The 15,887-nt window shown below is 29.8% G+C and overlaps 1 protein-coding gene across 6 annotated transcripts in view; it reads right to left on the reverse strand.

Annotated features, from left to right (window-relative positions):
• The window catches only part of LOC134724910 (uncharacterized), a 33,498-nt gene that overhangs the window by 6,589 nt on the left and 11,022 nt on the right, over positions 1-15,887 (reverse strand). For 4 of the 6 annotated variants that reach the window (XM_063588261.1, XM_063588264.1, XM_063588262.1 and 1 more), the window contains exons 2-10: positions 15,201-15,313; positions 8,387-8,566; positions 7,344-7,398; positions 6,204-6,307; positions 5,344-5,461; positions 4,432-4,498; positions 3,553-3,580; positions 3,200-3,226; positions 809-971 (exon numbers count right to left, since the gene is read on the reverse strand). In XM_063588261.1, coding sequence (XP_063444331.1) covers positions 809-971; positions 3,200-3,226; positions 3,553-3,580; positions 4,432-4,498; positions 5,344-5,461; positions 6,204-6,307; positions 7,344-7,398; positions 8,387-8,566; positions 15,201-15,249 — 791 coding nt within the window. In that variant the 5' untranslated portion in view covers positions 15,250-15,313. The remainder of the gene's footprint in view (positions 1-808; positions 972-3,199; positions 3,227-3,552; positions 3,581-4,431; positions 4,499-5,343; positions 5,462-6,203; positions 6,308-7,343; positions 7,399-8,386; positions 8,567-15,200; positions 15,314-15,887) is intronic. The other 2 variants (XM_063588266.1, XM_063588265.1) reach the window with 2 other exon arrangements.

The following is a 15,887-nucleotide window of genomic DNA, read 5'->3' on the forward strand; positions in this document are numbered from 1 at the left end:
ATTGATTGGGTGGTGTAAAATGCCACTTACAGCACTGTTGTGCTATTTTGTAGCGGTCAGTTTTTATCAGTAAAGAAAGCCTTAGTTCCCTGAAACATGTATTTGTAGTTTTGTACATGTATAAGAGTTATATATCATATGTTGCAATCTACATGTGTTACATCACTGAAGATAAGTTCTTGTCACAACTACACCAGTGCTCCATTCTTTATTAACACATCAGCAATTGAGACACATCACTTTATCAGTACTTGCAACATGATAGGTACAACAAGCAGATACTCTAACCATTTTACAAAAGCTGATTTTATTACAAATGGTTTGACAGATTATATGTGACTCTATATCCAGTGTTTGTGAAGTGTTTTATCCTGTTTATTTTAAACAAGATAAATATATAATATCTGAAACAAATTTTAATTTCACCTTTTTTTTGTGTATTTTATTCATAGATGTCACACTATAAGATTTAATCTTTTTCATCATGTTCATGGCATGAATTTTTGACAGTAGCTTCTAAAGTTTGGGTAAAAGCGTCAGCAAAATTGTTTTTTTCTTTCTTTTATTTATAAATTTCTTGGCAGTCAATTTTACATGTTAACACAGACTGCAACATGTACGATCAAAGGCAAAACACAGAGTTTTGTGTTACCCTTTAAGAATTCTATTTGTTCCCTTTGTATCTTAAACGCTTCACTTTATTATGAAATATATAAGAGAAATGTCTGTTTAACTTTCCATAAGGTTGGTTTGACATTCAAATAAAAATTACATTGACTGATTTATTTTAACTAGACAATTTTTTTACCTGTAAGTAGGAACACGGGGATCATTCACTTCCATGGATCTGAGACGAGATCTGATATTGTTAAGTATTGCTAATAAGGTTGGTGCTTGTGGCATCAGTTTTTGCAGTTCTTTGTGGTAGTTGTCATTATCTATTGCACTGGATCCCATCAAAACATCATTCTCTACAATAAGATAGATTGTACAGTACAAAATGTACTAAAAAGTAACCAGTTCAAACACCAAATATATTCATCATATTCATATATATATGATAATTCAATTTATGTTTTCTAAATCAACAAAAATTGAAAATAAAGCAAGAATATGTGTTCATAGGTAACTATGTCAAAAACACAACTATAGTGATCTATGAATTAATAGATCTGAGTTTGAAATCAGATTTTTGGTTTGGTTTTATTATATCTGTTGCTCTATCTTGAGGTTACTGTGTAGTGTTAATGTATTTGTTTCCTAATTTTTCTATATAAGATTATATATTTTCTTATTGGTATCGTCAACCTCTCTCTTTTTCTTGTGACTGTTTCCTGATTCCACCATTAACTCTTTAGGCCCTTTTAGTAGAACATAGCTACCCACATAGTTTTCAGCATATGTCAATTAATTTTGTGCTGTGTCTAATTTTATTTTCCATTAAATTGATAGTACATGTACTGAATATAGTACATATATATTGTTACTTGTTATTGTACAAACAGAAATCATAATATAGTTTTGTTAAAAAATATTTAAGTCACAATACTGTTCAAGAAACTTCTGTCAAAATCATGCAATGCCCTGGTTATAAACAGAGTTCAATATGAATATATGTCTCTCGGTTATATGAGTTATAGTCTTGCTGCTATACTATTATCTTTTAATCATACATAATAATGAACTGCACACAGCATATAATAACTTGGGGAGAAAAATCAGTTCTAAATAAACATGCCATATGAAGAGAAAGAATAAATTTAAGGAACAATTCATTCAAACAATTCAGAATCTAATGGACAGAAAAGTTGATAAGGAATACATGGAATATGCATGAGATATAACATGCTACATGATAATATGAGTGATAATTTGTATTTCAAAGCTACATACGAGTACATGTCTATGTCAACAAAGAAAAAATATATACAATGTACTACATGTATATAAATTGGGAAAATGTATAGTATACATTGTATTTACCAGTACAAAAAAATGACTTACCATTACTTAATTTTTTTTAATTAGTTATTAGAAAGCTATCAATATTTTTTTAGCCTTTAGGCTATGATGCAGCACTTAGCAAACACCAATCATTCAATCAATATGCTATTTATCCATGATTTCATTTCTTACATATTATGTGTTTTATTTGCAGATATTGCGGTAACAGGTGCACCCAATTAAGACTTTTTTTATAAAAGCATAATTATCCAAAAATGTTATTTTTGCTAAAGCCATTGTATGAATTAACTAAAAAAAAATAGAATATTTCATTATGAAATAAAAACTCATTTTACCCAATTCAAAATTTAGTATCAATGTCATTTCTTACTACATATCACCAGCAATCGTGATAATTCATAATCTTTTATAACACAAAAAACTGTTATTTTTGTTTTAAAGAAACCAGTCTTCATATTAAAAGCATACAAACAAAATTGTAACATTCTCATGATTCTTATCACAAACATGCTTGCTTCAAATGAAAGAAGAAGATTGCAGATTTAAGCTTTCATTTCATGAAGAGGAATGCTTATAAATATAAATTTGAAACCTTCAATCTTTTGCCTAAAATTTAAAATTCAGCTATGACAATGAGACAAAAAATTATGAAAAAAGTTTCAAACTAAAAAAAATAATTTCAAAGACAGATAACAGATTTCATGGAAGTACATGTATGCATTTCTTTAGTAATGAGTATAATACAAGAGAGATAATGTCTTAAACAAAATCCAGAGACTAAATTCTAAAGTCTATGGATTCATTACTAATAATTGGTCCTACAGGCTCCTACTTTTCAAAGATAACTCAGTTCAAAATGGACCACTCAAATAAGTAATTTAGAAACAGAACATCTCCTTTAGGCTTGAATTGTATGCAGAGTTTGTCAAATTTACGGAATTAACTTTCAACATTTCTTAGAATATGCATTATTTCACATAAAGTTGGTATGTTATGTAATGCCCATTGTATTAAAACATAATTGAACCAACAATAAATCAACAGTATTGGGTGTGGTCAACTATAAACTTCCTAAAATATTACAATTGATGGTCTACAAGGATGTATTTATGACCTAAAATCAGATGGTAAGTGTTACAGATATTGATTATGTAATGCTAGAAAACTGGGTCATGTGAAATTCAAGTAGCATTATAACTGTTGCGTGCTAAAACTGCAAAATTGAATTTTATACCATCTTTTTGCTCTTTCTTTAACCTTCCTGTTAAAATAATCATACTAATACATTGATTTTTTAAAAATGCAATAGACAATTGTGTTTTTAACGTTTCAAATCAAACAAGCGTTGTTAAAATCAAGGTAATTGCCTTTTTTTTTTCTAAAATACTAACAGTACTAATATATCCTCTCCCTCTGCCCCACCAAATAGAACTTGCCCAAGTTTCAAGTTCTACATCACTTTTCACTTCTTTCGATTAAATTCACTTTATATTGTTAGATTCAGATAAACTTAACTTGAACACTTGTATATTATGTCCTGTTTCAAGGATAAAAAGCTTTCAAAGTATTAGAAATATCAAAACTTACCAAAACCTTTATTGTCAAACACAGGTATCTGAAATGATAAACCATGATATTTTTTCTAAACACTTTCTGAACATGATTTCAGTTAAAACCAATGAATTATAATAAGGATAAAACATATGTTGTAACAGAGAAAGAATTGCACGTTTTACCAATGAAAGCTGTTAATAAATAAAGGAAAAAAAATTATGAAGAGGGCAGTGATATTATTTTTTTTTTAAAGAAAACTGAATAGTATAGGACTTTTTTCAAAAAGCCTTTATCTGATTTTAAAAGTACAATTGATTTATAGGAATTATTTCCCTTGTTTTGAAGTACTGGTTTGCTGCAGTAGAGGGCAATTGTGTGGAGTAAATAGAAAACAATGTGTTACTTTAATTAACAAACTTTTAAAGTTTTATAATCGAGTTAAATTACAAGAATGTTGAAACGTGAAAGACCAAAAATTTCCAGACAAGCCACAAGGGAAATAACCTGTTTTAAGCTCTATAAGTTAAGAGTTAAATTAATGATTCCAGAAATGTGTTTTTGGAAAGAGCTGTGACTAAATCAGAGCTTGATTTATTGTTCAGACAACTGACTAATGTAGAAAACTCAATGTTTGCCTCTTAATAATTATGTGTTGTTTCATGTTGTTGTGTTGCTGTCTGATTGCCCTCATACCCCTGTTTATTCAGAAATTGTTGATTTATTATTGCAATTGTTAAATTGGCATAAGGAAAAAAATATTGTTATAATTTCAATAAATGTTGTATACAAAGATGTTGTCAAAATTGTGGCTTTCATCTTTCACAATTAATCCAGTTTCAATTTTCAAAAAATGCATGCATCAAACATTTCTGAATTTACAGTTCATCTATTAAATGGAGTTGTGTATCATACCTGTGTAAGATTTCCTAATTGCATATTTTGTGGTTTATACTTCTGCTGCTGTAGGTTTATCTTCTTCCTGTGAAGGTCAAATGGAGGGGATATTAAATAAACAAAAAGAAAAGACTGATTATTTTTTCTGAACAATAAAATTCATTTTTAATAGTAAACAGAATATTATAAACAAATAATAATGAAGAATATTTAATATATTTACATTATTTGAATTATTTTCAGTGAAAACTGTCTGTATCATGTAACCTTGTGTTTTCAATGGTACTAGTTTTCCTAAATTGAGGTACTTGTATTTTTGTGGTTTAATCAAACGTTTCACTAGCCTTTATTAAAAACAATTGTATTTTGTTGAACACTTAATAATTGCAGTTGATCATGACCTTAGTACACAAAATCTATGAAAATTAGTATCTAAAGAATACTTATAAATTCACAGTATATTTGTTTTTGAATACTATTTGAGGATATGCCATTTAAACATACATGAGACTAAGGGAAGGCATCTCTAAAAGGGTTACGTTGGTTCCCTCAGTTAAATAACAGTATGCCTTAGGTATTGTAAAGAATTTCAATAACAGCTGGGTAGCAATCCATAGGTGAGTTAGCTTGTATACAAAGTATTACAAAAATCTAAAATTGTATTTGTAGATGATTAACCCACTGTTATAGTGTCTTTCTTGGAATCATTTACATTCTAAATGCAACAGCCCTTACCTTGTATGTTTATAATGAAAGTAGAATATTAATGTGACAACAATACATAGTATTACAGCCCTTACCTTGTATGTTTATAATGACAGTAGAATATCAATGTGACAACTATACATAGTATTACAGCCCTTACCTTGTATGTTTATAATGACAGTAGAATATCAATGTGACAACAATACATAGTATTACAGCCCTTACCTTGTATGTTTATAATGACAGTAGAATATCAATGTGACAACTATACATAGTATTACACCGCCAGCGACACCACATGCCACAGCTATTATTAACTCTGTACTGTCTGTAGATTCTGTCTCTGAAATATATAATGTATCACATTTATATTATACCATTATAGCCTTTAAATGAGGTCAATACAAGGATATATTGTCCTGAAAGAAGTATGTCAACTGTTTTTTTTGTGTACATTTTATGTATTTGAAGATTTTTTTCTTAAAATAATCAATCATAAATCTTCTTTCTTTTTTTTTAAATATTGATTACGTGACATAACAAAGTATCACAAAGTATATCAGTTTTGAAAATTAACCATGCAATATGAAATAATGTTTCTAAAATATACAAATATTCCATTAATAACTAAAAATACATATCTTTCTGTGGATACATTATTTTTCTATGTTCTATTAAGAAAATAATGATTATTTTATATTATATTTATATGCATAGTAATATGATCAGTTTGAGGCAGCTTAATTCTAATTCTTTTAGCGTTATCCAGCATTCTAGGAATGGATTCATATGCTTTTAATGTTTTTTCTTTTTATTTCCATTCACATAATTAGGAATACATGGCAAAGATTTGGCAACTTGTTGAATTTAACAGAATTTAAATCCTTCTAAAGTTTGTGCATATGTGTACAGGCATTTGGTTATTGATCTTACAGTGTTACTTCAAAATGACTATTTAAAAAAAAAAACACATATTCTGTTGTTTCTTTCTCATTCCCACTTACCCCATATTTACTTTTCTTCTTACAGTTTTTAATTTATGTAGCAAAATTCCAGAGCGAAAAAAAAAAAATTCACCAACTTACGTTTACAAACATTTCCATGCAGCAGCCCATCACTGATAACTTTTGTTTCACCCACACATTTATCTAAACATTCTCTCGTCAATTCATCTATAAATTTGGAACATCTGCAATGAAATAAAATAGCTAAAAATTCTATATCCTATGTACAATGAGCAATAATACTAGTAACATAAACAGTACCATTTTCTGCACCAGATGTGCATTTCAATAATCAATATCTATTCAGTGATGCTCAATGCCAAAATATTTGAAAATCTGAAGCTTAAAAAAAGGATGAAGAGCTATAAACCAAAAGGAACAAAAATGTATAGCCAAAGCAAGGCAAGAAATCAGAGCTTTGCATGATGGAGATATAATTTCTTATAATTCAAAATTTTGTAACAGCAAATTTTAATATTTTACCAAATCTGTATTTTTATGTGGAATAATAGTGGAAGACCTAGTGTGTTCTTCTTTGATTTTTGGTTTTCATTCTAATGGAATCTTGTACATGTGTCATTTTTAAATGTTTCACAAAATTTTTCATTATTTGTTTTTGTCTTCTTCCTTTTAGTGTTCTTGATTGGGTGCTATCTATCATTGATGTACACATAATACATCTTTTCAATACATTTGTATAAGTATTATCTTTTAAGGGAGTTCGCTTCTCAGTTTCAAAGTAATTAACTTTTCAAACACTAGTTTATATTGATAGGAGATTAGGAAAGGAATACACAGAGCAAAAAAAATATATAGGTCACCATGCTTGTTTTTGAAATATTAGCAATTGAAATTTTGGCAGAAAATATTATCTTTTGACTTTTCATAGCTTTATCATTGACAAGTTGAACTTCTCAAAAACTGTTAAAAAGTAATTAAATGTTTATAAGACTTTTACAGATGGCTTATCATTATACATGTAAAAGATTTACAAAAAGAAAAATGGGGGTCACTGGGCAAATTTTTTCAAGGCATTCAAATTGATTAAACCGGAGGATTCCGAAAATTTGACCTAAAGTCTCAAACATGACAACCCAGCTTCCATAAAATGAAAAAAAATGAATCATTTCTTACTCAATATGTAAAGCCTTTTGTAAGTGATACTCATTGTAGAGTAAATTCCCTCCCCTTTTTAAACACTTATCAGACATATCAAATTACCTGATACATTCTAACTGTGGATCACATTCTAAACAATCATCTTGTGTACAACCATCTGCAAAACAAAAACTGAAAGTTCAAACTGAAACTAGTGCAACAATTTCTTCAAATTGCTTAAAGTACAATCAATTTCTCACTGTGAAATATACCTTTATGATCATCCTTTATCATGTTTATAAAACAAAATATAGTAAATCTTATCACCAGAATGAGTTTTTTTCAACATATTGCTGCTGCATAAAGAATAAATCTTTAAAAAAACATGATCATATAGGTATTTTTTAAATTAGAGTTGTAGTTTGCGTAAAATTTGGAAAGTACCAATTTTCATGAATTAAAATCTAAATGACCACCACCCAGTTTGATCTCACAACATAAGTGAAGGCTTGATGATCTAGTGATCACAAGTCTTTCCAAACAGTTAGGAATTCTAATAAGCAAAACTCAATCAAACAAAAATGCAAAAATCAATGCATCATTTCAGATAACTACAAACTGCTCCCTTTGTCACAAATTCATTGTCCCAGACTAATTTCTCTTCAATAACATGACAATTTCATGTATAACCAAAAGCAACAGGAAGTGGTGACTCTTTCAGGACGAGTCTCTCACTTTAATTCAATGTTTCATTGTGTATTTGTTTTTAATAGGGTCTTGTTTATATTTTGTCAGCATTCACATGTCAATTTACACACTTTATGCATAATTCTTACTATGTACACAAAAATCATACTGGTTTGAGTATATTGTATAATTGACAGATTCTTACTATGTACACAAAAATCATACTGGTTTGAGTATATTGTATAATTGACAGATTCTTTCTATGTACACAAAAATCATACTGGTTTGAGTATATACACCTTATCGCTATTTGTCCGCCATTACTGGTTATCACTCAGGTTCCCGTAAAATTTTGACGTCACAATACAAAATATCTGACCCCACAATGGAAAAGTGATTGTTGTATGCATCAAAAGTTCAAGTGGCCGGGTCAGCCGGTATTAGCGATAAGGTGTATTGTATAATTGACAGGTTCTTACTTTGTACACAATCATACTGGTTTGAGTATATCGTATAATTGACAGGACATTCACAACTATTCTTACTTTGAACACAGTCATACTGGTTTGAGTATATCGTATAATTGACAGGACATTCACAACTATTGTTCACACATGAAGCTTTCCATCCACAGTCTCCATTCTGACATACTGAGTAAACTGAAAAATATAAATATTTATAATTTTTTTAATTCATGATTGAAATTCAAAACTGATAACTTGTTATTTTTTGTAAACTTGATGTTTATAAATTGATGAATTACTCTCAGAACACTAAGGTCATGAAGATAATTCAACACACACTTAGCCAGAGGGTTTGAGGGGTTTGTACCCCCCTTGAAAAAGTGGACGTTCTGTTTGAATTGTAACTGTTAAAGTTGAGTATGATTGTATCGAACCCCACACCTTTGGCAATTCCTGGCTATGGGCCTTTTCAACAAACCTAGGCATATTATACCTTAGCCATATAAATCACAACTTTTTTGAATTTTTGGTTTTTAATTCGGTTCAACTTTGAATTTGATTTAGCTTTCCAAAGTTTTTGAGTCTTGAGCAGATGAAACGTGTGTCTGGTTAGCATGGTTAGCCAAATTATTAGCCTGGTACCTTTGACATGTTTAATGAGTTTTTACAACCAACTGGTCACTCTGATGTGACTGCTGGTAAATATTAAGGTATCATAAGCCCAGTATACAAAATATGGGCTGTGCTCATTGTTGAAGGCTGTACAGTGACCTATAGTTGTTAATTTTTGTGTCATTTGGTCTCTTAGAAAGTTGCCTCATTGGCAATCATACCATTTCTTCTTTTTTACAAGGACTATTGTCATGATTGTGTTGACATTAATTTTATCATTGATATCCCTCATGAAATAAAATGTCTGAATTTTTGCTGAGTTTTGCTGAATAGGTTCTGGACCCTAGCTGAATGCATGCTGAACCAAATTTTGGGATCTGAAAAAGTGCTGAAGCACTTTTTCCAAATTCTGAACAAATACTGAAAAATTACTGGAATGTTCAGATTTGCTGAAAAAGTGCTGTAACATTTTCTGAAAAGTTCAGACTGTGCTGAAAAATTCAGACATCGCTGAACTGAAGCTGAAAATAATCTGAACTGTTCAGTTATTTCTGAACTCCTCAGACAAACATCTGAAACTATGCTGAAAACTTTTTGATATCTTTGAACAGTGCTGAATTTTTCAGAACAGCCCTGAAAACTTTCTGAACAGATTTTTAAGATCCTGAAATGTTCAGAAACAATACTGAAATCATTCTGAACAGAATTAATACTTGCTTAATTTTTCAGAAAGACATCTGAAAATGTGTTGAACTATTCAGACAGTGTTGAATTGTTCAAAACAGCTAAAAAAAAAACTTTCTGAAATGATAGAAAGCTGAACTGTTCAGAACAGTTCTAAGAGCTTATATGAACAGATTAGCCAGATGCTGAACTGTTCAGACAGAATACTGAAAATCTTCTGAAAATAATACAAACAAGAATGTGTCCACAGTACACAGATGCCCCACTCACACTATCATATTCTATATTTAGTGGACCTTGAAATTGAGGTAAAACTCTATTTTGGCATTAGATCATTAGGAACATGTATACTAAGTTTCAAGTTGCTTGGACTTCAAGTCTTAATAAAAAACTACATTGAACAAAAACTTTAACCTGAAGAGGGACAGACAGATGAATGGACGGACAAACAGACAGACGAACAGACCCACAGACCCGAAAACATAATGCCACAGGCCTCTACTATCGAAGGTGGGGCAAAAACAATATTTTAAAAACTTTTATATCAGATTAGAGCAGAATACATGTACCAGCTGACATGTACACCAAAGACCACCAAACTGAAGTTGTTTTTTTAATTAAACATGTTACATGAGTTGATCTGAAGTCAATTGGCATTAACAACGTAAACAATTCATTTTTAGAGCAGAGTTATTGATATAACATAAGCATTGTGACATATGATTTTTAAGGGAAAGTTTAAGAATTTGGGTCGTATCTTTTTGATATATTAGCCAATCAGTAAAATCAAAATATATTCGAAGTGAAAATAGTTTATATAAACAAATAAAAAATTTCAAAATCATTAACTACATGTACCAAACAAAGGGTTGTGTGTCATTAAGGATTCTCCCACTCAGGGGCACCCAAATGTAATAATGTTCCCGGGTACCTGTGAAATCTACAATAAACAATTAAATAAGCTGGCTTTCTGTTTTAAGTCATGAGTACTCTATTAATAATGTTACATTAAAAACTGAAGAACTTATATCATTGACTCATTTACAATTTATAACAAGTTTGTTGTTTCTGTAATAAATTTCCTTTCTTTAAAAGTCATGATTCCCCAACTTGCAAAACATAATCTGTTCATTTTGGGGGCGAATTAACGAATGTAGGACAGAAAGTCACAGGACAAAAAGTCACGGACAAAAAGTCACAATTCAGTTTTGAGATAATTTTTCTTTGAACATGAAAAAACTTGATTTTGAAATTATGTTTTTTGTTTTTTTCTTGAAGTCTCATATATTAAGCAGCTTTGTTGTTAAAATGTATTCAATAAATATCAATAATCATCTAATAATTGTCATGATTGTTATGAAAACAAAATGTCAATAGTGGCTTGGCACTTAAATGGCTTCATTTTGCAAATAAATATATCCTTTTCATGATTAAAATTTAATACATTTTCATTTATTAGGGTTTATGAGCAATTTCTCTAACTAAAAAATGATTATATGTAATAAGAAGAAAATATATCAAAATATATTTAAACAATTGTCAAAAAAATATTTGTGACTTTTTGTCCTGTGACTTTTTGTCCTATCAAATTTGTGACTTTATGTCCTGTGACTTTTTGTCCTGTGACTTTCTGTCCGTTTACCGAATTAACCAGGTCCGATTTGACTTGGTGCCGAACTGTCTATAACAGTGCCGATTTGACAAGCTGCCGGAATGTCTAGAATTCATTTATATGAAGACTTTAGAGGTAACCCAGGTCCTATGTCATATTAAAATATTGACACCAGAGGTCTTGCCACGTGTCAATGTGTCTTGGTGTCGAAGTATTAATAAAAATTCAAAATTTGAAAAGGGAACTTACGTTGAAATTATTTGCTATTTGTTCGATAGCCTATCCGTTTTTGCTGGTGCACTGCCAGTGTTAATTTTATCTGTAGAAGATGTTTTCTGAATCTCTCTCCAAGTTCTTCAACATGCCTTACTTAATTGTATTTCGGCATAAAAAAAGAACTAAGAAAAATATCAGATAAGTCAATCGTTGTTGTTGTAAACTAATACAGTGTTATTTACAAGCATAGATAGTACAGTCAGTTATATAGGGAGTTAAAACGTTTTCATGATCTAAGCTGATCCCCTGCTGGCTACTACACTATGTTCGTAGAAAGTAGATACCAGTTTAATAAGTGAAACCTTTCTGAACCGGAAACGCATAATAAATTACGTCAACAAAAAACTATTTAGGCGCCCTAAATACGATTTGTGAAATGATAGCTATATTTATCAGATAAGTATTTTACAGTTTGAACTGAAATGTTTATTGCTAATTTTAAATCTAATTTAAAGATTAAGTTTATTGAGACAATCTATAAATACCATTTTTGAGAAAGTCAACACAAAAAGAAGAAAATCCTTGAAATGTTTATACTTTTTTCTCTTCCCTTCTAATTTTGTTTTCTTTCATGATATCAAATCAATCAATTTAAAAATGGCATTTTAAAAAAATCATAATTTATATTGAATTAGAAAATAAGTAAGACATTGGATTCTTTGTGGATTGTATTTTCTTGCAGGTGAAAGTCCTGCATCTTCCACAGAAACTTTTTGAAATTCAAGCAGAAATTGAACTGATCTAAGTTTGAAGCTCTGAAACTTCAATTTTGATTAATACAGAAAAAAAGAGAAGTTTACATATATATTTTAATCTGATTTTATTTAATATACAAATGATTCTCAATTTCTGAATTAACAGAATTAAAAGTTCATGAATAATTCATGATTCACATTATTTGAAATAATTATCAGGACGTTGAAATTGGATTGATGATTTTCCCTATTAACATAAGAAAATTTCAAAGGGTTGAAGGACAGGAAAGAGTCCAAAAGACTTCTTTTATTAGTTGGAAAATAGAACAAGACGCATATATTGTTAATGTTACTGTTATAGATACGAAATGTTTCAAGTGAAAGACGTGAGATTACATGTAGATTTACTGTAGTGCTCCTTTCGTGTGGTAACCTAACGGTGTACAATACTTGGCCCAAGTATCAACAGCAGCATGGAAGCTTTCACTTGGGACAATTATATGTTTATTATACAAAATATAAAAATAATCAGATGTGGCATGATTGATGCTGAGCAAATAATTCATAGATAAAAAAAACCCAAAAAACCCAGAGATTTAATAAACGGTCATTACTGGTCCGTTAAAGATTAAAATGGGCAAAATCTATACTGTATTATGTATAACCGACTTTAAAATGTGTCCACTTTCTCATAAATTTCTTATGTCACAATGCTGGGTCAATGATGTCACAACATAACACAAACTAATCATCAGTTGTAAAATGCTTGACTGATCTGATTGCAACTATATAAGTCAATAAGACACAAAATAAAAAGAAATAATAAAAAGGCATAGACACAACTAATAAGTCTACTTCACATATGACACCATTGTATTTCTTAAATAATGTTTATTTGTTTTGGATAAAAAGTGTCTTTCAGACAGAATATTAAAAAGCTCAAATTGTCTAAATACCAATGGAAACTTTCCTGAATTATAACTGAAAATCATCTGAACCTTTCCTGAATTATAACTGAAAATGGTCTGAACACATCCTGAACAATAGCTGAAGACTGAATATTGGCTGAGTATAGATTAGTTCAAATTTTTAGTGAATTTTTGCTTAAATATAGTTTAGTTTGTTGAACATTTTAGAAAGAAATGCTGAAAAGTTTACCTTAAGAGTCTTAGATGAACTTTAACAGAAAATTTGCTGAAAACCCACTGGAACGTGTTATAGCTGGGTTTTTTTTAGAAAATGGTGTTTAAGAGGTTCTGAATATTTCAGCAAGTTGTTCAGAAAGATTCAGAAGTAATGCTAATTATTTCTGAATATTTACTGTCAAAAATGTCTTGCTGAATTGTAACTGAAAGTTTGCTGAAAACTTGCTGGAATGTCCCAAATTCAGCCATCTTTCAGCAAAAGGTTTTTTATAGGTTCTGAATATTTCAGAAAGGTGTTCAGAAAAATTCAGAATTAATGCTGAATTATTTCTGAATATTGCTGAATAGTTACTGAAAATGACTTGCTGAATTGTTACTGAAAATTTGCTGAAAATGTGCTGGAATGTGCCAAATTCAGACATTTTTAAGCAAAAGATTTTTAATAGATTCTGTAAAATTCAGCAAGGTGTTCAGAAAAATTCAGCATTAATGCTGAATACTTACTGAAAACGTACTGCTGAATTTTTACTGAAAATGTGCTGAAAACTTGCTGGAACGTGCCAAATTCAGGCATTTTTCAGAGAAGGGTTTACTAAATGTGTTCAGTAAAATTTCAGCATCCAGTTCAGAAAAAATTCAGAAAAATATTTTCATGAGGGTTGTTTATAAATTTGATGAATTATTCACAATACTTTGGGTTTTCTTCCCTTCAAGGCAATACATAAGGATTGTTTCAGCCGTAGTTGTCACAACTTTTTTTGGTTTTTAAATGCTTTTGAAATTCATATTTTATTTGGCCTTCCCAACTGATTTGATATGAGTGAAACTGATAAATCTCATGTTGACGAATTGCTATGTATCTTTTTATAAAAATCTATTTGGGGTCACAATTGCCATAAATCAATCCCGAGGGATTCACATCAATCCAATAAATTTTCAGGTAAAGAATGTTCTCACTGTGTTGAAGACTCATTGTTGGCCATTAAGTCTTTGTTTGTTGTTGTCTCTTTGACACATTCTCCATTTCCTTTCTAAATTTAACTGTTTATTGTTTCCTGTGAAACTTATATAAGATATAATATACATTGAAATATGTTAAGTAATATACTTGTCTAGCATGTCTAATTGGCAATAAAATGTTTGAAATCATAGCACCTCTCCTTATTCTATAGAAAAAATTTAGAAAGTTTCAAACTTGAAAATAGTGGAATTGAATAAGGAAACTAGCAAAGAATAATCCCCCTTAAAATACCAGTACGAAAAACTAATATTTCTTTAAGTTTAGATTATAATATTAGGTTTCCGTCTTAGCACTTTTAAACTCCTTAAGAAACAATACAGAACCAATTAGTACTGTCTTTACCATACGTTAAAAGGAAATTCCCATCATAACCTCTAAGTCTGACAGTTGTACACACTTGATGACATTCTAATATCGTAATGTAAGTACACTGCAACTTCTTCAAATATCTACAGTACATATAGGGTGTTTCAGCCTTAGTTTACTCTTAATGGCGTTAATTTTATAACTGTTCATTTATTAGGGTGATTTCTACCATTTGGTCATATGATATATTATGGTATATAGAAATATAGATATGTTTTAACAGACAAGCACCTATGAATATACTGATATAGTTTCTGTTGAATACCATACACAAATTGGGTCACTGTAAAAACATCAGTATTCACTGTTAAAAGTTACTTGGAAGATTGATATTTTTAGGAATTACCTTGTGAGTGACAGTTGTGAATGTTTTTGTGTACTGTATGGTGTGTTTTTTAACAGTAGATTATTATAATACCTTGTTGAATAAGAAGCACCAATAGTATTACTAATTGTGAACTTCCCATTTGCAGATTTCTCAAGTGGTTCCTGTTGCCATTCTTAACTAAATACACCACTTGTAAATACTATCTACGAAAATAAAAAAGTTGACATATGGGCAGGAATTCACTAATGCTACTTTAGTGTGACATTGTAAGAAAAAAATAAAAATCATTATAAGCTTCTAAATTTTTTACAAACTATTGCTACAAATGGTGTCCTTCTATTTGTAACCAAAAAAATCATTTTTAAACTTGTGTCAGTTTGGAACCAAAGCAAATAATGAATTTGGAGCATGTAACATGGACACTTTTTCCAAATTGAGATTAATGATTCCTTAACTTATTCAACATTCAATATCATATATATTGATCACAAAACATTGTCTATCATCAAAACTCTAAAATGTATATTTTCATTTCTTTCAGAAATTTTGTGAAAACAAGTTTCCTCTACTTTTCTGTCAATGTTACATGCAATGTTTAAGAGATAAATACAGTAAGAATCATTTTCTTTCTGAACATGTAAAGGCTCTTTTTCATTGTGTTACCCTCACATTAAAAAAATGTATTAATATTTTTGCAATTATCTCATTTCTGTCATAAAATAGTGACTTAAATGTTGCATGTAACGTGGACACAAAAAATATGAATAATGAACCATG

This window comes from Mytilus trossulus, chromosome 7, assembly GCF_036588685.1.
Source record: "Mytilus trossulus isolate FHL-02 chromosome 7, PNRI_Mtr1.1.1.hap1, whole genome shotgun sequence".
Lineage (NCBI taxonomy): Eukaryota > Metazoa > Mollusca > Bivalvia > Mytilida > Mytilidae > Mytilus > Mytilus trossulus.